At 38.8% G+C, this 21,354-nt stretch overlaps 1 protein-coding gene across 4 annotated transcripts in view; it reads right to left on the minus strand.

Annotated features, from left to right (window-relative positions):
- Window positions 1–21,354, minus strand: part of FGD4 (FYVE, RhoGEF and PH domain containing 4) — a 120,926-nt gene that overhangs the window by 90,275 nt on the left and 9,297 nt on the right. Inside the window, exon 1 of one of the 4 annotated variants that reach the window (XM_040561591.1) lies at window positions 19,287–19,330. The exons of 2 other annotated variants lie outside the window; for them this stretch is intronic. Coding sequence is in view for 1 of the 2 variants with exons in the window: in XM_040561538.1 (XP_040417472.1) it covers window positions 13,494–13,515 (22 nt within the window). In the remaining variant the exon portion in view is untranslated. Of the gene's footprint in view, window positions 1–13,493; window positions 13,620–19,286; window positions 19,331–21,354 lie in introns of those variants that run through there. One more of the 4 variants, XM_040561538.1, reaches the window with a different exon arrangement.

A 21,354-nucleotide genomic window follows, 5' to 3' on the forward strand; every position in this document is an offset into this window, starting at 1 on the left:
AAACCCATCTGGGCTGCTGCATTGTGGCAAGATATTGCTGCCCGGGTAGAGAACCTGGTTGTAAAGGTACGCCATGTAGATGCTCATGTGCCCAAGAATCGGGCTACTGAAGAACATCAAAACAACCAGCAGGTGGATCAGGCTGCTAAGATTGAAGTGGCTCAGGTGGACCTGGACTGGCAACATAAAGGTGAATTATTTATAGCCCGATGGGCCCATGACACCTCAGGCCATCAAGGTAGAGATGCAACATACAGATGGGCTCGTGACCGAGGGGTGGACCTGACCATGGACACTATAGCACAGGTTATTCATGATTGTGAAACATGTGCTGCAATTAAACAAGCCAAACGGTCAAAGCCTCTCTGGTATGGAGGACGATGGCTGAAATACAAATATGGAGAGGCCTGGCAGATTGATTACATCACACTCCCCCAAACCCGCAACGGCAAGCGCCACGTACTTACAATGGTGGAAGCAACCACCGGATGGCTGGAAACATATCCTGTGCCCCATGCCACCGCCCGGAACACTATCCTGGGCCTTGAAAAGCAAGTCCTATGGCGACATGGCACCCCAGAAAGAATTGAGTCAGACAATGGGACTCATTTCCGAAACAACCTTATAGACACTTGGGCCAAAGAACATGGTATTGAGTGGGTGTATCACATCCCTTATCATGCACCAGCCTCCGGGAAAGTTGAACGATACAATGGACTGTTAAAGACTACACTGAAAGCAATGGGTGCTGGGACATTCAAAAATTGGGAAACACATCTGGCAAAGGCCACCTGGTTAGTCAATACTAGAGGATCTGCCAACCGAGCTGGACCTGCCCAATCAAACCTGTTACGCACTGTAGAAGGGGATAAAGTTCCTGTAGTGCACGTAAGAAACATGCTGGGTAAGACAGTCTGGGCTACTCCCGCCTCAGGAAAAGGCAAGCCCATTCGTGGGATTGCTTTTGCTCGGGGACCTGGATGCACTTGGTGGGTAATGCAAGAGAATGGGGAGGTCCGGTGTGTACCTCAAGGGGACCTAATACTGGGTGAGAATAGCCCATGAGTTGAATTATAATATGTTAATTATCATATAACACTGTATGTCATCGCTACCATGGTTGCTATATATCATAGATGAAAATGGTGATTAATTAAAAAGTATTGGAAAGAGTGTAACCTGAGCATGACATAAATGGTATGGAATAAGGGGTGGATATCTGTCCTGGTTTCAGTTAGGACAGAGTTAATTTTCCTCCTAGTAGCTGGCAGGGTGCTATGTTTTGGATTAGGATGAGAAAAGCGCTGATAACATGCTGATGTTTTAATTGTTGTAGAGCAGTGCTTACACCAAGCCAAGGACTTTTCAGCCTCTCTCTGTCCTGCTAGCGAGCAGGCTAGGGATGCAGCAGAAGCTGGGAGGGGACAGACCCAGGACAGCTGACCCAAACTGGCCAAAGGGGTATTCCATACCATCTGATGTCATGCTGAACAATATATAGGGGTGGCTAGCCGGGGTGGAGGTGTGGCCGGCTGCTCGGGGATAGGCTGGGCATCGGTCAACGGGTGGTGAGCAATTGCATTGTGCATCACTTATTTCGTACACATTATTACTATTAATACTATTATTATTATTATTATTGTTGTTATTCTTTTCCCTGTCTTAATAAACTGTCTTTATCTCAACTCACAGGCTTCACTTTCCCGTTTCTCTCCCCCGTCCCGGAGAGGGAGGGGGGAGGGTGAGCGAACGGCTGTGTGGTGTTTGACTGCCAGCCGGGCTAAACCACAACATAAAGAAATAGCTGAAAGACTCCAGTCATAGTTATTTAGACTATGAGGACACCGTAAACCACAAGAAGCCATACTGTCTTCCTCAGAAATCTCTGGAGATTTGAGGGATTACGTTGTTTAGATTTGGGAGCAGAAAGATCTAAGTTCTCTTAGGGATACACAGTAAGCCTACATAAGTGCAGTACATGATGGTAAACATCCTTGCTATTTTCCCTTCCCCCTTCAACAGCATACCTCTTCACTTAATATTGAAGCTAAAGTGTGCTAAGGAACTGTATTTTAGGAAGACTACCAAATGCTAACTGAAAACAAGCAAAAATGGTGTGAGCGTTCCGAGGATTGTTTCTATGTTCACACCACAGTCTCTCCCATTTCCAGAGACAGAAAAATAGCTAAGTTTAATTATATTCAATAAGCCTTTTTTTTTTTTTTTTTTGAATAAGCAACCAAGATGAATGAATATTCCCTTTTTCTGTTGCTTTATACACTACTTCACAACTAGGAGACAAGGTATTCTGGAAACAGTGGCTTGGCAGAATTTTAGACTCATCTACTCAGTGTCCAATTTCAGTAGAATAGCCAATAAGAAGGAAAAAAAAAACACACAAATTTCTGGTAACAAATGAACTTCATACAGTCCACCTCAATTTGCAATCAAGGAAACTGAAGGAAAAGAGGAGCTGGAGAACACGGACATGCTCATAAGTCCAGGAAGTTTGCTTTTATTTCAGAGCATGTTAGTTTGTGGGTGTTTTGTTTGTTTGTTTGTTTTGCTCTTGTTGCTGCTTTTTTTTGGGAAGTGAGGGTGGGGAGGAAAGCATCTGTAAACAAGCCAGGCCCTGCACAGTTCCTAGCAATCATGTTCAAGTCACATCAGGTTGCCGGTGTCTGACTGTCCTTACACTTGTACATTCTGTATGCGTCCATTTGATTTAAAAAGGTAAATTATATTAATCAGTCATAGCACACAAGACATTTTCATGCAGAAAGAGCCAAGAAAACTGAAAATAGTCCACAGAGCTGAACTACCTCAAAAACTCTTTACTCTTGTCAAAGTTTTGTACACCCATGACTCTGACTCACTATTTTAGAGTGCCAACACTGCTACTTACTCTTTAGCTGCTTCCTACTCTTTCTATGGTTCAGGTCATCCTCGCTATTACTTTGAAATCAGTTACATGCATAAAGAAATACTACAGCCTAGAAGAACACCATGTTCTACACTCACACCTTTAATAATAATAAAGCCCCTACAAACCACACAAAGAAAAAAGTTGGTTTTGCCTTTTCCAAGGATTTCTTTAATCTTTTCTGCATGAGCCTTGCACAGATTTATGGTATTGCAATATGCCTTAGGCATTTGTCAGAAATAGATTGTTGATCCTTTCTATCAATTACCATGACCAGACGGAGATGGCAGGAGGGGAAAAAGGATGACTTTTTAGCTCTTCCAGAACCTAAATTACTTATCTGTATGGTGATATTCTCACAAAACACTTTCAAAGCAGATGCCTGAAGTTGGGCAATCAATTCAAAAATCTAAATAACTAAATAACTGACAACAAATAACTGACATGAGTATTTGCTGCTTGCATTTGAGGAATCCCCTTTTGCAAGATCTGGATCATAGAGCACTTTATCATTTTCTTTGGCATTTTATTTTATGTACCTTTCCTTCTAGGACACCTAGAAGGAAAAATGACTGTTCAAGAAGAAACGTTATATTCAATCTATGTTTCCTTCAGTAGAGACTATCACAGTAACCAGAAGATGAAGGAAGGCCTCTCAAAGTATAGTAGCATCTATTGTATGATATATTCAGTGAATATATAATTGAATAACTTCCCTACAAAATGAGGATGTGGAAGGGGGAGGAGGAGGAAAATTTTGTGCAGCTAAGGTGCCAGCCTAGAGAGAGCTTGAAACATTACCACAACACTCTGTATGGTTTCTTTTGCTATGCAAGACACAGAAGTTCGTGCTTCTTTCTTTCCTGTAGGAGGCAGTCACAATTAATTAATGTTTACAATAAAACAGCAATGACAAAGACTATCTCGGTATGCACTTACTTTCAATACAGCCGCTCCTGTAAGATGAGTTCTTATTGTCCTGCCTACGTAAGACAAGTCACTCTTCTATGTGCCAATGCGTATTATTGAATGCAGTTAAAAAAAAAAAAGAAAGGAAAAGATTGAAAACTACTGTATTTTGGGGGTCATTTATATTTTCAGCCAAGCATTCAGGCACCTATACTCTGATAAGCCCACCTCCAAATCACAACAGTCGATCAAAGAAATGTTGTCAGACCCCACCTGGCTCAAGTCCCTCCCTCCCCTACCTCAGTTTGTGAAGTAATTTAGTTGTGAGGGAACCTCAAAGGTCATCTGGTCCAATGCCCTGCTCAGAGTAGGACCAGCTTAGATCAAATTGCTCGAGGCCTTCCCAATTGACTTCCAAGTATCTGCTCGTTATGGGCACCCATTTCAGCATTTCACCACTCTGATGCCAAATTTCCCACCGCCATGTGCAGTTAAAACTTCCTTAGCTGCAGTTGTGTCTGCTGTCTCTGTCATCTCCATACACCCCCATTAGGGGTCAAAAAACAGTAAAAAATAACACTGTAGATGTCTCTCTTCTGGACAAATCCAGTTGTAATGAGCTAGTATGTCATATACTTCAGCCGTTATAACCTCAGGGCCTTCCACTGGACTTGCTCCAGTTTCACAGTACCTTCCTTGCACCAGGGAGCCCAAAACCAGACACAGTGCTCCTGGTTTGGTTTGATAGGTACAGAGCTGTCACTGTAATAACCACTTTACTTGACTTAACGCAGTTGGTTCTGTCTCACCACAATGGCACACTACTGACTCACATACAACTTCTTCACCAGTTCCCCACATATTTTTCCACAGTGCTGCTCTCCAACCACCAGCCTGCCTTATTGTCCAGAGACGATACATACCAGGTACTAACATTTTTGTTTGCCCATGATGGCCTGCAGGAGATTTCTGCCAATCCATCTGTCCAGCCTGACAAGGTCCTTCTGAATAGGATCCCTACCCTACTCATATCAACTACTCTGCCTCCATTCAACATCATCCACAAACTTGCTGAGGATGCCCTCCTTCCCACTGTCCAGCTAGTTAATTGTCATTAAGATGGAACAGCGTCAACCCCAGAATTAACCCAGGAAAAAGGAATTACTGTTTTCCTGTCTTCCAGGCAATATCCGTACGCTGGCTGGCCTATCATCTGAACAGTGTCTTCCAGAGAATTACTGAAATTGCTTTGGGAGCCAGAATCATCCCCAGAATCACTCTTACCACCTTGTCCCTATCCAAAGAACAATATTTCATGAAATATAAGCACAGCAGGATAAGGTGGCTCCTCCTCCAAACTAAAATACCACAATATAATGCTAAATTACTTTACTCTGAATATTATTTAAAATATCATAATAACATCAACAGTGACTGTTACCTATTACACTTCTTTATCTGCTGAGTTTCTTGTGTTTTAAGCCTTTTCCTGCCCTGTTTGTGTATACAACAGAAAGAAAACAAACAAGAAAGAGCCAAGAACGACCTTGCAAAACTGCTTTGGTGGGTTTCTTTCCCAAAGGGTCCTCTGAGGAGCTGGATATCAGCAACCTTATAGAAGGGCAAAAATTTTTACATTTCTGTTGTACAAAAGCATTGCACAACTATTTGCATGAAAAAAGTATGGACACACTAAACGTCAAGTTGACATTTTATGTTTGGGGTCTTTGACTTTTATTCAGTGGTGAAAGGGGTAGGGAACAGGAGGAAGCAGGAAAACCTAAACAATGACAATACCAATATATTATTATTTGCAGAAAATAAGTTTGCAGAGAAGTTCCATGAATGACATGCACCACCACAACCTTGGACCTTAGCTGAAGTCATAAGCAATTTCTCTGGAATACCACATGTGACATAAATAGACATCTGCTAAAATACTTCACAAAACAATGCAGTTCATACCTCTGAAAAAAAATGACTTCTGCACTCTTCTTCAGTGACATGGAATTTTTTGCTTATGTCTAAATATTTATTCTTAAATAGTTTACGTAGGGCTGGGATAAATAACTTTTATGATAACTACCCTGGGGCAACAGAAAGATTAAGCTTAAACATGAGGTCATAGATGATCAAGACTGTAGCATAGAAAACATTTAGAAGTTAGTTTAGTAAATCTGTCAATTCAGACAGGCAGCTTCACATTCTGTGAGATAAATGAGGTCCATTAAAAACTGAAGTGTAGCATAGGACATATTAATCCTTTATAAAGAAGAAAGTTCGCCACATCACTGTGTCCTCCTCACATTCAAGAGTGCAGTTTACAAAAATCTGCATTCATCTTAGTTATGCTCTGAACCAAGAAAACAAAAAGCTATCCATGAAAAGAACTAGGAAACACTGTAATCCAAATAGGAATTAATGAAGGAATTACTATGTTATCGTCTGCATGGTGAATTTAAAATGCCAAAACTCCACGACAAAAGAGAACAGGCTGACAGTAAGTTACTGAATTACCTTAAGAAATCTAAGTTCAAATTCTTCAGCTCTGCAATGAGGTTGTTTTTCTTTGTTTGGTTGGTTTTTTGTCCTCAACTTATTCCTTCACTCTTTGTGCAGACTTCTCTGCAGGTAACCATAGCTTTAATAATCCCACTGGCTATGAAAATACAAGGAGAAAACAATCATTAACTACTTGAGGTTGTTCAGATATTTTAAAGCAAGGAATATAAACCAAGGAAAACACACACACAATTCCGGATGGCACACCTGGTATTTTTAAGCAGCTACATGAGAAAAAAGTGACCCAGAAATCAAAATAATCAGACTTTGTTCTAATATTGGATGGAGGAAACTGTTTCTCCATTAGAGAACAAACAAATATCATTAACTGGCTGACACAAAAGGGAAAAGGAAAACAACAGGAAAACTTGCCAGCTGGGGAAAGCAGCAGTCAACTGCCAAGGATCATTTTAGGGCTGCAGCTGCCTGCCTCTGCCAAGTTTAAAGAGTAAGCTGTTCTAAAAGTATATTAGAAAAATGCCATTAGGGAGTTCAAATACTGACCTTGTAAGGAAAAATTCCATGAAGAAGACCGTGAATTTCCAGGATACCAGGAATTTGGTTAAGATTCATCTTGCAATTTCCCAGGTTCAGCATGAAAACAGCTATTCCAAAAATGCAACCAATGTTCCTTTTTTTCTTCTGCTCACATCTGTACTTAAAGAGTTGCCAGTGCCCCATGTGCTGATCTGAATTCAGATCTGCACATCCCATTCCAAAGGAGACTACTTCTAGACAGAGAACGTTGCTGCTAGTATATTACCACAAATCTATTTTTACTGGGCAACGCATGGTGCTTCTGGTAAGATAGCAGATACAAAATTTGTCTCAGTATTTTAAGATTATTCATGTACAAGGCTCTCAGCAATGCGCTCTCAATATTTTTAGAGAAGCATTGATAATGAGCATATTTCCAACTATTTTAGGACTTAGAAGAGCTAAATCTAGTCAAAAACTACCCAAGAAAAAGTAACAAGATTTTTCCCACATAGCAGTATTTTTGCAACTAAAACATAAAGTATGACTTTTCTCACTTTTTTTTTAAACAAAAATTTGTCTGTAAAGCATGGCACTGATACCAAAACCGATGCGAAGGATGAGTATATTGCCTTTGTGATATTTGTGAGAGCTTAACAGGAACCCGTCAAACAGATGACGAAGAAAGAAGTGATGTAAAGGTGTGCAAACCAAAAACAAAATGATTTATTATAAAACATCTGCACCTTGTTTTCGAATAAATCACATACAGCATCAGCTGGAAAAAGTGTAGCAAAGACAGATGCAGGAAGAAACTCAGATCCACAAGCATAGAATAATGTCCTTTAACACGCCCCCAGAAACAGCTGTCACTTACTTTAATCACTCAAAACAACCGGGAAATATTTATTCCAGCCTAAATCGTAGCCAGAAGTTCTGCTGCGCATTCTCTTCAATGAGAAGCAACTGACTGATCCGAAATTTACTAGTTTTGAGGGAACAGGCAGATGTAATTTTGTTCCTCTGTAGTTACAAGGGTGAACAGTACCCTGTGTGTGGGGGGAAGGGTACTCCATATCAAAGGTGATTATTTGCCAGGAAGACTAGATGCCTGTCGACAAGTATTGTTATAAAAACTTACCTATGTAACAACCGTGAGGAAAATGGAACCATACAACCTTAACAAAGAAAAGGCAGAATTCTACTGCTATCTAGCAGTTCACTACAGCATTGAACCATTATCGCAAGAGAAACAATTAAATCATGGTTATTGTAGTTCGTTGCTGTTTCAGAGTGATCAGCATAGCTGTCTCTTTCAGTGATGGTCAGACAAATCTCTAAGGCTGTAAACTTCCTACTGAAAAAGCTGCCAACCATGCATTTAATTTTCTACTTACAGAACAAACTGGGCCACAAAACAGGAACCTCAAAATCCTTCTTGACCCTCAAGAACAGTATCAAGGGATGCAGCAGGAAAGAGAAAATACTAAAGACTGAACAGCCGATCAAAGAGGTTTGTCATAAGTACATTTTGACTACATTCAAGAGCATTAAAAAAAAAAACAACAACTTCAACATTAAAAAATATTTGCTACGTGCAGGTCAGTTTAAAAAAAAGCCTTAAACAAACTGTTTCTAAGCCAGTGCTTTCCTTTGGTACACATATATTTACACCAATGACATTTAAAAATTCAAGTGTCAAGAAGAGTAAAAGTTGAAAGTAGGTTTATCTAATTTAGAGGTATCTATCATACACTGGCTGTAGCTCCCTGAGGTATGAAAATAAGCATAGTTATCTGGAATACATTCAAGAAAAAGAAGGAAGTTTTAAAAATAAACCGAATTGCAAACACTGCCACTGGTTCACTGGTTTCATTTTGACTATTACAGGGAGATAAACCATTACTGAGGAACATTTACTTTTTCAAATCAAGTAAGTGACACGTTTCATAAAGGAACAAGCTGTTCTCTGCGTTACCTAGGACGATCACTCCAATGCATAAGAATGTATTTCATCAGAAGTGTTTTGCATTGCAGTTACAGTGTTACATACTACAGTCTTTCTGCTCCACAGATCTCACTGTTTTGGTGCAGTTTGACGGAGGAAAAAAAAAAAAAGAAGATAGACCATGAGCTATCTCAAGGCAATGTCAGGATCCTAAAAAAAAAGGATGAAAATTCACGGGAGGCTCAGATGACACAGCAGCGGGCAAAGGAGAACAAGGCTAGGACTTCATGCATTATGGCAGGCAACTCAGATAAAAGCACTTCCAAGAGTCCCAGGAAGACAGGAAAGAACAGTAACTTTTAAGCCAACCAGCAACCTGCACAAAGCAATGGCTGGCAAGCCCCAAAGCAGATCATTAAAGAAAGAACCGTGATCTGTTCTTACCTGAGCCAGAATCTATACAAGAGTTTTAATTTTTCATACCTTTTGACTTTGAAGAATCATTCACATTTTAGTCTCAAAGCTCTTGACAGAACCACCCTACCAGACTGACCTTTCAAGAGAGGGTGCCACCGTTCCACCTGCAGGACAGGAGGTCTATCAGAAGCACCAAAGAACCAGCAGGTGGGCTGCTTTCACGCGTAAGTCTTCTGCTTTCATGCATCAGTCTTCAATAGGGTGGGGAAAAACTTGGTGACAGCTGAGGCCAAGTATGGAAACTGAAAGGTACTGGGCTGTAAGTCTCTAAACAAAACTCTTCGGGATTTCACTTTACAAAACAAACATGGCGTATTCCTCATTTTGTATAAATACGCTAGAAACACAGGAATGTTAGAAGTCCACAAGACAGTCATTTCGGTTCTGGTAATAGTGTGCAAAGATTACCTACGGAATTTAATCACAGCAGAACATATATATATATATATATATAGTCACTCCCAAAGCAAATTGCAAGCAAAGGAGACAATTGGTTCTATAATGAAAGGACAACAGACATACAGTCTACCTTCTTACCTACTCTACTCACCCGGTCACCTCACACACAACGTTTCCTATTCTCTCTTCTTCCAGTCCACTCTCCCTCAATATGCCCTCATTTCCCTTTCTGCATGGCTGTGTATCATCAGTCTCCCACCCATACAGGCGCATGAACAAACACGCATACACGCTCATTCTATCCAACTTGCAGTACCCATCACCAACACCTCTACTCTGCAGCCAGCAGTCCATGGAAGCAAGTGTGGAAGAAGCATGGTGACAGCAATGCTTAAGCCTCATGTGAAGGCTCCACTTTGCAGACTGCGAGTAGCATTACCCCTAGGGCAATGCAGGACCCTACTGTACAAGCTTTTCCTTTCTCAAAATTAACACATTGGTAATAGGAGCTTCTTACTAAGAATTCTGAAATCCACCATCTGGTAAACCTTACAAAAGAAGCGACTATAGGATTGGCACAAATTAAGTTTTTTGTTTGTTTGTTTTTTAAATTTTCTGAATGCAGTTGCTTTGGTTTCAGTCTTAGGAAGACAGGAAGGGGTTTTTTTGTTTGTTTTTAAATGGGCAACAGGCAGCACTTCATCTAGAAACAATGACAAATGTATCAGTCAACCATGCTTTGCTCTTTGGATTTACTGAACTCCCTCTGCTCCCTATGTCTGGCTTCCATAAAATTTTCAGAACTGGAATTAGCAACGTACTCTTAATATACTTTCTTCTAAGCAAACATATTCCCTTGAAAATTGTATTTGTTGCTCAGAACATCAGTTCTCTCTGTGTTCCCAAAATTCTACTAGAACACAAATGCCTTGTTTAAAGCATCGTCTTCCCTCCTTACTTCAAAGCATACAGAACCCCATCTAAGTAGAAGGACTTCATGGTTCCGCCAAGGCAGCACAGGAAGCATCTAAATTTAAATAAGGCCTTTCATGTGTCATATAGTACAAACAGACCCAATATAGCTCATTCTTTAATCATACAAGACTTGTGCTTTGACATTTCCCCAAACAAAGCCCCAGCTACACTTCAAGTTAAGTATTGCAAGAAGATTTACCAGAGAGAGGAGGAAAAAATAAAGAGACAGAGAAGGAAAAATAAGCCTAAACTGCAGCTTTCAACTTTGGTTTGGACTTTCCCAGTGCTTTGGTGCAGTCAAAAGCTCAACTTCTTATCCCTTCTTCTCTCCTCAGTCATGTTATCAGTGCAAAAGACGCTACCTCTCCTATGGCTCCAGCCTGGCTGAATTCATAAACTTTATCTATGAGCACAGAAAGTTTATTGGGAGTAGCCTCCACATTAAGATCAAGATCCCACTTAATTAACTTTAGCACAAAAGAGTTCTGCTAATATCAGAACATAAGCCGTCTACAGAGAAAGTGATTGATAAATACAGGTCTGTAAGTGATTTCACCACACCAGCAGTTCAAACATCTACAAGTTTATGTAGGCATCTTGTAAACATCAAAGCAAGTAAGTTCTAAAAGTCCACAGGATTAGGCTGACAATCTAAAGACCACCATTAGCATCAGCAGTCTGTCACTGTACCATCTTGCAATTATTAACTTAGAGCAGTCCTGACAAAAGTCACTTTCAATAAGTCTTTTTCCATTAAATTAATAGTCATTTTCTTTCCCAATACTGAGAACAATATCTTAAATATCTGTAACTTTTTTTTTTTTTTTTTTAAATCTACGTCAATGTAAGCTTGCAAGTAATAGATTCAGCTATCAAGAACAATGCAGGCCCAGGGGTCAGCAGAGGCAAGGGACGTTTTCCTTTAGACGTAGCTGCTCTGGGAGTACTGCACTGTATCACGAGCATACCAGTGTTTATAGGCTGCTATAAAAGTTTCTGACAACATCCTTGATTACTACCAAATCATGCTAATAAGCATAACAAGCATGATAAATTGAAGAAGCAGAACTTGTTTTTTTGAGTAGTTTTTCTTGCTCACTGCAGTGCACTCACCCTGAATAAAACTGATTACAATGAACTACAAATTCTTCATAAAGGAATTCCCCAAAGGTATCTATTTTATTTACCTTACTCCAAAAGGAAAAAGTAATTGTTCTGCTCTTTTACGGGAAAATGAACAGCTCTCCATCTTTAGTACTTTCTCCTGTAACAGTGGAACGAAATAGGGTGACAGACACCTCAATGACACATTCTTCATCTTAAGCCAGATTTAGAATAGCCTCAAAAGAAACACTATGCAAAGACTCCCTTTCTATGAGAAACCATTTCACCAACTTTGATCCTGGCAAACTTGCTTTGACAGCTACAATAAAGAAGAGGTTACTGTCACAGGCCAACTCTTCTGATCACCTCCTAGAAGTTGGCCTCCCAGGAAAACACAGAAAAACAGCCCATGGGAACTGCACAAATAGAGGAGTAGACAAAACACACGTTCAAGTGTAGTAACATGCCTGGCTGTTGCACAGGCTTCCCATACAGATAGTGGAATTAAGCAGCACCAGCCTCTCAGTGATGAATGTCTAAAGCTTGTTTGCCAAACACCTCTTACTTCATTTATCCTTTAGCAGCAACAAGCAGTTCAGAGACTGTGTCCTTCCTTCAGGTTATAAGGTGTAAAAACCTGTGTTAGACTGATCTATTTAACAAAAAACAAAGCCACACTGGGAAAAAAAAAAAAAAAAGTGAATGGCAGCTATCTGATTTTGTAAACCCTACAAAAAAAATCATGAAATTATGCACACAAACTACATACCCAGACATACCCCTTTCAGTCATAAGTCTCCCGTTTTTCTCAAAGTATTTCCACCACGTTTGGAAAACAGACTATTTATTCTTAAAGGAAACATGCCAATTATTCTATGATTGAGCCATGGAAGCAGAGAGCAGCTGCGGCAGGAGGTCAATAAGGGCACCACAGGCAGGGCAGCACTGCTTTGCTCTCCCTTTAAAGATGGATCACAAGCACCATCTTCATTAACAAGTATTGACTACCATCTCTAATTACTGCATTCTAGACCTTACATTTTCACTGCACTACAAATCTCAGCAGTGTGCAGATGCCATTTGCACAGACACAAGCAATCTTATTTATTTATCTAAATAGATAAAATATACTTGTCAGATTTTCAAAAAGCCACAATACTTTGGCATGTACTTACTGATGCTAATCTTTCAAGTTATGTACCTGAATCTGTTGGTTTGCATGCCTAAAGTTAGAAAATACAAATCCAGTATTTAGACTTGTAAATTAGTGAACCAGTTTTCAAAAGAGCTCAAACTCATTACCTCAGAAAACCAGGCTATTTAACTATTAAATTTGTACAGAACATCCTGTCTAAAGAAATAAATAATCTCCACCTTGCTCTGAACTCTACTTAATCACACTGAGAAACACTTATGCTTTCCTTATGCATTATTATTTAGAAAGAGATTCTCAGTCCTAATGAACTACAGTCAGGAATTAAAAAAGCCATTTTAATTCTGAGTAACATCGTTGTCAAAAAAGAATATAGTTTAAATATCTTTTTTTTCCCCTTAACATTCCAAGGTAGAGAAATCCACAACTATTTTTTCGCTTAAACATTCACTACATTAAATGACTGCTTTAGGAAAAGAAACTCAATTAAAAATGATGACACCCCTACCATACCCTTGCTAATCTAAAGCATTTTTTGATCTAATCACAGTAATATATTAACTTACCATTGAAGATATCTAAGAGCATTTGTTAAGAATTATGGATTTGTTTCTTCTGCTTGGGTCAAAACACAGTTCTTTCTAAATGAAATTTGCTTCCTGTTTGCATCCTCAATATTCACACCAAAGAAAGCCGTACAGCCTATATGCTGAAGGGCTCACTGTCTTTCACTTCCTTTTGTGGCTTTCAAGACCAAAATAAGAGGGAGAGGTTTTGTTCACCAGAATATCATATTTCTGAAAAAACAGTATATTCATAAAACAATTGAAAAGTGAGAGCTTTATTCTTACGTTTTGATACTTCCTCTAACATTAATTTGCTCTGATCTAGGGACACGTACAAAGATGCCAACATCCAGCACAATATCAGAAGACTTCTTCATTCTTACTGCTGCAATCTGAATGCTTAACATGTACTCCAGACAGTGGATACTTAAGGGAACATGAAAGTCCGTTTGGTTGAACTGAAAGCACACTACTGTAGCTACCAAAAGAATATCTTGTTAGACTGCACCTCACCATTGTTTAAAGTGAGCTGGTTGCCTACTGAGCATTGCCTATTATTTCTGTAAGAAAGCCTCAGTCAACATCAATAAGGTTTTTTGTTTGTTTTTATCACCCCTATCTGAGGACCACCAAGTATCTTTAAAAATGCCAGTTTATCTTTAAAGAAAAGACATCCCTATCGAAAATATAAAAAAGATTGCCGTAAATATGTTTCATCTTACACCACTTGTTTGGTTAAAGGACGAAGTCATTTTCATTGGAGATGTAGGGCACAGAAGGCATCACGACTTCCAGTTACTTCTTCTCAGCTTCACAAGCAGAGTTGTGAGATCATATCAAACAGTTTTGGAGTAGCCCTGCAGCTGAAATATCTTGTACTAATAGCATACAAGGTCAATACTTTTGCAGGATGTCTCTTCACCACAATGCTGTTGAAGCGTTCTCAAAATCAGCAAGAGCAGTCTAAATGTTATAATGAACCAGGTAGTTCTGGTTTTTCTAACTTAGAGCCTGTGGTGTGAAAACACCCTAAAATATATATATAGAAACATTGTTTTTAATCTTGTGTACCATACTATTTTGGAGTGGTTTATTCAGCAACATAAAGTTTCAATGCCTATTTGTCCAATAACAGAGATATCAATTAACTAAAACAGTACAAGAGCAGGTTTATTTGTTTTTAAGCTTAAAATATGAGTAATTTTCTGTTAAAATACCAATACTTATTTTAATGAGACCTAAAATATACCATTTTTCCATTTCATTTGAAAACACTCCACAGTTCTCAATTAAAACACCAGTGATTTCACAGTAGCCAGCCAATCTACAACTGCATCTACCATCTGTGGACAAACAGAACATTTCAGTTTTCTGTAACAGTCAGCCCAGCAATATTCATCATCATACAGTACTGTGTGATACGATTTATCTCAGAGAGCTCCATGGCATTTTCAGAATCTACTGTCCCTGTGCTGAGGGCTACAGCTGATAACTTGGTGCAATAACTTAGTAGAACTAGGACTGAACTTTCCAGCCATGTTTTGAAGTGGGCAACAGGATATGCTTGGTGCAGATGAAATATGATTTTTAAGTTTCTTTAGCATAGTAGCACACAACTATTAATTCAAAACCACAGGACAAATATTTTTACTAACACTGGACACAAAACAGTAAAGGATCCAGCGTTTTGGCCTACAGCTGGACAGAAAAGTCCTCTGGGTTGTATGTTCTTATACAGAGGCAAATACACTTAATGGGTAACGTCTGCTTCTTATATCCAAAAATATAGCCATTATGTCATTCCTTTTTATGCTGCTCAGCACTAAGAAGGAAGGACAGGAGAGAAAAATGCTGAGACAAATTTATTTTTCCAGCCATCAGCAGTTCAGAGCAGGATTCTCTAACCTTTCAGAGACTACACTGAACTTCTAAGTACTTATAACCTGGGAAGAAGAGAAGATTACAAAAAAAAAAGTTCAAATGCAAAGACATCTATTGCCATGGAAGCAGCAGGCAAAACAGTTTTAGAAAGGTTTCCCTGTTCAGAATTGAGTAGGTGCAATCCACATATGAAAAGGACAGTACAGGGATTATAGCAGAAGGAATGCTACAAGGTTAAGGGTCTTCCACCAGCCGTAATCATCTTTGTCCACCTCCACAGAAAGTCTATTCTCAATTCCAATTTTTTTGCCATTAATTTCTAGCTCCAAGTTAGCCACTCACAAAGAAAGAAATATGAAGGTAAATTGGTGTGTTTTCATTCCAGGCTTTGAACTAAGGATAGAAAATTGACACGCTAAACTACTGCTAAATGTAACCATTTTATGATGCAAGTATAATCTTGAATATATACACAGTCCAAACAGATTAATCTGTGGAAGGGAAATCTTTTAAAAAGAAAAATGAAGTCTGTAGGGAGCAAACCTATGTTCTGCCTGTTTGTATTACTTTCACCTTGAACAGAAAAAAGACCAGGCCTGATATGAAATAAACATAGAGCTGATTAAGTACAAATCCCCTTACCTTTTCTTATCACGTGGCCAATTTAGTCAACACGACCACTTCTATTGAATCGTAGCATTACCAGGCACAGAACATTTGCAAAAGATTCACAGTTAAACTAAACCTCAGAGAAACTAAACCCAGTTTACTGGCTGTAAACCAGTACTCAGGAGTTTCAAAGACTTCAAACAAGGTCAACATATGAACATTAGTCTCAGGTGTAGTTCTTTCCCACGTCACTCCATTTTCTGTTTTATTACAAGCAATGCCAAGTGAGGTGCTTCATTGGAAGACCCAGAAAAAAGAAGATAAAGGAAAGCATGCAAAATAGATTTATTTGATGGTGGACAGATGGGGTGACCACAGCACTCAGAGTCGTAGGACCCTTTGTCATCCATTATGCTCCTCAGTGCGGTCACAAGCACTTTGCATACAACCAATGCTGCTACCAGCTCGCCTTTCTCACTAGGTATTAAGACCTTACCACCTCTAAGGAGCTCCTCAAGTTATGCTGCTGCTAAATCAGGGCACGGCGCACAGGCCATAGGAGCCTGCCACTGCTGGAAGCCAGCGGTTGACCCCAGAGTGATGCTGGCTTCAACGCGTGTCTTGCCTTCATGTTGGTGGACCTCACCGAGTGCTTTATCCATCTCCATCAACAGAGGGCTATAGGCAGCTGCTCCCATTTTAAGGCTCCATAGATACCATGTACTAATAGGGAATTTTCACATTTTCAACATAGCAATTCTGAGTTGTGTGTGCACTCATGTTTTCAAAGAAACTAAATAAAATTACTTAAATATAAATTACCTTTATTATATTAAAATTACCTTAACAGAACTTGGGTAAAATTCAGTGTTAGACTTCAAAAATCAAATTATTGTCATAAGTATAAATTCAGAATATAAAGTTACCTTCATTTCACCCTCAGGAGATGCAAAACAGGTGTGTATGGTCTATTAGGAAACAGGGTAATACTAAAAAATATGTATTTTTAAATCACTTTCCAAGTTAATACAGACCAAATAGTAAAAGACTCGGCTTTGCTCTTCATATGGTGTTTTTGCTAAAGAAAAATAACCACAGGTAGCAATCAGTTGAAGGAAAAAGCAAATCTGTCTAAGCTTGCATTAAGAAAAATCTCTCAGTGAATCAATATGCTGTGCAAAAAGGATCTTCAATTTATTTCTTTCACATTATAATCATTGCAGCAACCATCATACAAGACTCAAAAAGGCAACCCAACTGCTGCTAAATTGTTTGGCAGTGAATTCTTTGATAATTTTTTACAATACCAATATGTATTTGGATCTCATCATGCTATGTAACATTAAAAAAAAAAAAGAGACAACCATTCTTTAGAGAGACTGTTGTATTTTCATTATTCATTCCATTTGTTCAGAACAGAAAGAGCCTGTTTTCTTTCTACCCAGTGCTGAGGCAGAGAAGAAAGGCAACAGAAGGAGAACCTCAGCAGACAAGGCTCCAGTACCACAGAAACTGCTGCTTCCTGTGCCAGCTCCTCAAGACTGCAGAAGACAACAGCTGCTGCAGATGCTGTTGGTCAAAGCACCTACAGAAAGGTCAGCCAGAGAGCATTCTGCAAACTGCACTATGCTGATAAGAGCACAGCTACAGTAACCATTTGAAAAGGGGGAAACTTTAGCTTTAGAAAGTATTTCAGGCTCTTGATATATTTCTAGATTTGATTTCTGTATCAATAGACAAATGCAAGTCCCCAGTGAGTTATCATCAACATTTTTAACGGAAGGGGGAAAATAAAAATGGAAAGGAAAATCTGACTGCCAGAAACTTTTCTATAATCTATTAAGTTACCCTATAATACCAGATATACATTAACCATTACCTTCAACATCTAAATACAGTTTGCCTCTAGAAAGTAGACAAGCATGAACATTTTCTACTTAAATTCTGTATGTTATCTGAAAACAAACAAACAAACAAAAAAAACTAGCCTTACACGCTGCCGTCAATAGAAAATATTCCAAAGCCAACGATAAAAAGAACTGGTAACTTCATTGTCTCTCAGTTTGCTACCTTTGGCCTCCTGCACAATAGCCACTTTGTTAACAGGGTAAGCAGGCAGTATTATTTAAACATACAGGGCAGATAACCCTGAAGATCCTCAATTTCTTCAGTCTTTTTCCCTGTTACTCCTTAAATATATGGCCAACACAGTTATACCCAATGCAATATAGAAAACAGCAGCTAAGAGGCATAGTTCCTGCCCTTTACTTGTTAATATGAAGAACAGCAAACTAGGCTTAATGTCTGAAAAAATGACATTATACACTTGAAGGCATTAACCATATCCAAACATTTAAACCCAAAACATATCCATATCCAACCATATCCAAACACTTAGCTTAATTTTGGTCTATCAAATCACATTAGGGATTATAATGGCCCTGTTGTTTTATGTATAGAGAATATTTTTAGATTACCAACAAAAGCTGCTTAAAAACTGCTATACTGCAATGCCTGTGACAAAGTCAACGCATCAGGAAACCATACCCCTCAGCACCACAAGGCAGCAGAGCAGCTCGCTGAAGCTGCCGCTGCAATAGGAGCACTGTGAGCTAGCAGACACCTAGCATTTGACACATTCTTCTCAGAGAAGTTTGTATTTTCTTAATGCCATTTTTTAGTTCTTTCTTTCCTGCTTTAACTTTTAACAGTGTTCCTTATTTTCCAGGATCTTTAGGTAATATTTGTTTGCTTTCATCTCCCAAATGGGTAAACACTGACCCAATGCTTCTTTGGGGGAAAAAATCCAATTTTTTTCCACTGTAGTTTAGGTGTGGCAAGTATCCTATAACCTTTTGAAAAAAGCTAAGAATAACAAGCCTCTTTATTTCACATAACATTTAAGATGTTACAACCTTTCAATTGACCTGCAGGGTCAATTTCCTGACAAATTCTAACTTAACAGGTTATATTTCCATAACAGGGTTTAAAAACAAACACTCAACAATCCACTAACAGGAGCCATGCTACAGTTACGGATCACACCTCCCAGATAATATAAACCACAGATCATTCAATGGCATAACATCCGCATCTAGAAAAAGATACATGAAGAATATATATCTGCACATAAACATGGACAATTTGCTTCTATCTACTTGAATATGCATAACTGAAGGGTCTATGGTAAAAATAGAGGCTCCATTTCATTAGCAGTGGATTACCTAGTTTTATTCTATGTGGCTTGTTAGCAGCTGCTGTAAAGCAGTTTAACAGTTTTTATTTAAAGTTTAATATGCTTACCAGTTATCAGGACTCTCCTGCCTTCTCTCAGAGAGATCTTCCAATGTAAGCCCACACACCAAGAAAAGTTAAAAAGAAAAAATTATTTGCGTAAAGAGTTATTTCAGCACCGTGCACTCAGCTTACAGTCCACTCTCCTGACTTGTAGTTACTAAATTGCTCCTGCTTTTCTAACCCCTTGTGTACTGTACCTGGAAAAACCCTTATCAGAAAGCTGATCCTGCTTCTACACCCTTAGCCACTGTAAACAACATTGTATTTCAACTTCAAACAACCTGCCCTTGCACATGTACAAAAAAACCTCCAACTGTAACACTGCAGTTACTTCAGCTATTTGTATTGCAGGTTCCAGCTCTGTTAGCCTTACCCACATCTTACTAAGTATGCACTTCTTGTCAAGCTTGATATATCCTCACTTTTCACATTTAAGAAGTATTTTCCCTTCCTTAAACAGAAGTTAATATTTGACAGCAAAGAACTACTTTGATCTCTTAAGGGGGGAAAGAAAAGAAATTCCTCTGTTTTCATCCCAAACTATAGATTCAGGGTAGCACATGGGGCATACAGGCAGCCTGAATATTACTGGCATAAATAACGAACATATGGGAAGCAGATAGGGGCAGGTATGCTTTTTGTTCTTCTGGTATGTACTTTTCCAATAGCAGAGCTGAACCGAGCACTGTATGAGATAGAAGACTACTAAATACTTGCACCCCCATAGTTTCCTAACAGCACAAGCTATCTACTTCTGCTCAGTTCTCTGATCTCCTTCCCAGGGACCAAAGGAAGGAAATTGTGAGATTTTATTTTTATTTTTTTAAGCCAATGCTGGTGTTAACAATAGCACTCTACACAACAGGGCAGCAGAGGGAAGCTGATTTTTTTTTCCTGCAGCAAACTTGCTCCAAAATGTTATTCTAAAAGAGAATTTTTGTAATTTGTTACTGAACTGAAGAATATCTCCCAGACACCTCCAGGTGAAATGAAGGTGGCACTTATGACACTTACTAGGCATGAACAACAGAAGTTGATTTTTCATTTGCGGTGTCATACATTCACTTCTCTACAAGTGAGGGGTTGGATTCTGTAACTTGACCATATTCAGGACATGGCCAGACGTACTACCTGGAAAAGAGTTAAGTTAAACTGCTGCGTCCCAGATTTGTTCCCCATGCAGATACTTCAGCAGCACTACCAAGGCAGTTTTGCTGACACTGGGGATTTTTTCTCAGTGTCAGCTTTAAAATCACTTTCATTTTTGAAAGGACTACTTTAACATTCTCTCATAAAACCATAATGAAAACTATGGATTTTAAAGAATAAGAGTCTAAATTATTTGTACCAAAGAAATTTTAGAAGACTATGAAGGCTGTGTGATGTCTTATATTGGAGGATCTCAGCTGGGCTCACAGTTTTCAAATACCGCATGCTATTTCACATGAATGCTGAACATGTCGCCTTGACCTGAGCGGAAGCAATCGATAAGGGCTGAGCAAATGCCTTTAAACATCACTGCTTAACCACGTGCAGAAAAAAAAAAAAAAATCTGACAATTTGAGATGCATGGGTCATCCATAGAAATAATCTTTGGTTTTCTAAATGATGTAAATACTTAAATCAGCAAATCATAAAATAAATGAGAAAGATTAAATGATTTCACTGCATATAAGATCTATCACCTTCGTATCTCAACATTTTTAATAAGTTACAAGGAAAAAAAAAAACAGTTAAAATTAGTTTTACTCAGGATCCAGTTCAGCCCAACTGCCAAATGGCATTTAGGAAATAAAGAGGATACAATATTCATGGTGCTAAGATTCACATGTTATGTACCTCATTTCAAAATACAGCTAATATTCAGAGTTTAAAATGATAAGCCTACATTTCTGTTGCAGCTCAACTGCATTTGCTGAAAACAACCGAAGCAAACCCATATAAACCTAGTTAACTACACAGTGTCAGCCACATAAGAAAAACAGAGATTATACTGTTAAAAGTAAGCAGATATTAATTGTGTGGAATTATTACTTCCTAGTTTTAAGGTCAACAGACACTTGGTTATTTAAGC

Source organism: Cygnus olor, chromosome 1 (assembly GCF_009769625.2).
Source record: "Cygnus olor isolate bCygOlo1 chromosome 1, bCygOlo1.pri.v2, whole genome shotgun sequence".
Lineage (NCBI taxonomy): Eukaryota > Metazoa > Chordata > Aves > Anseriformes > Anatidae > Cygnus > Cygnus olor.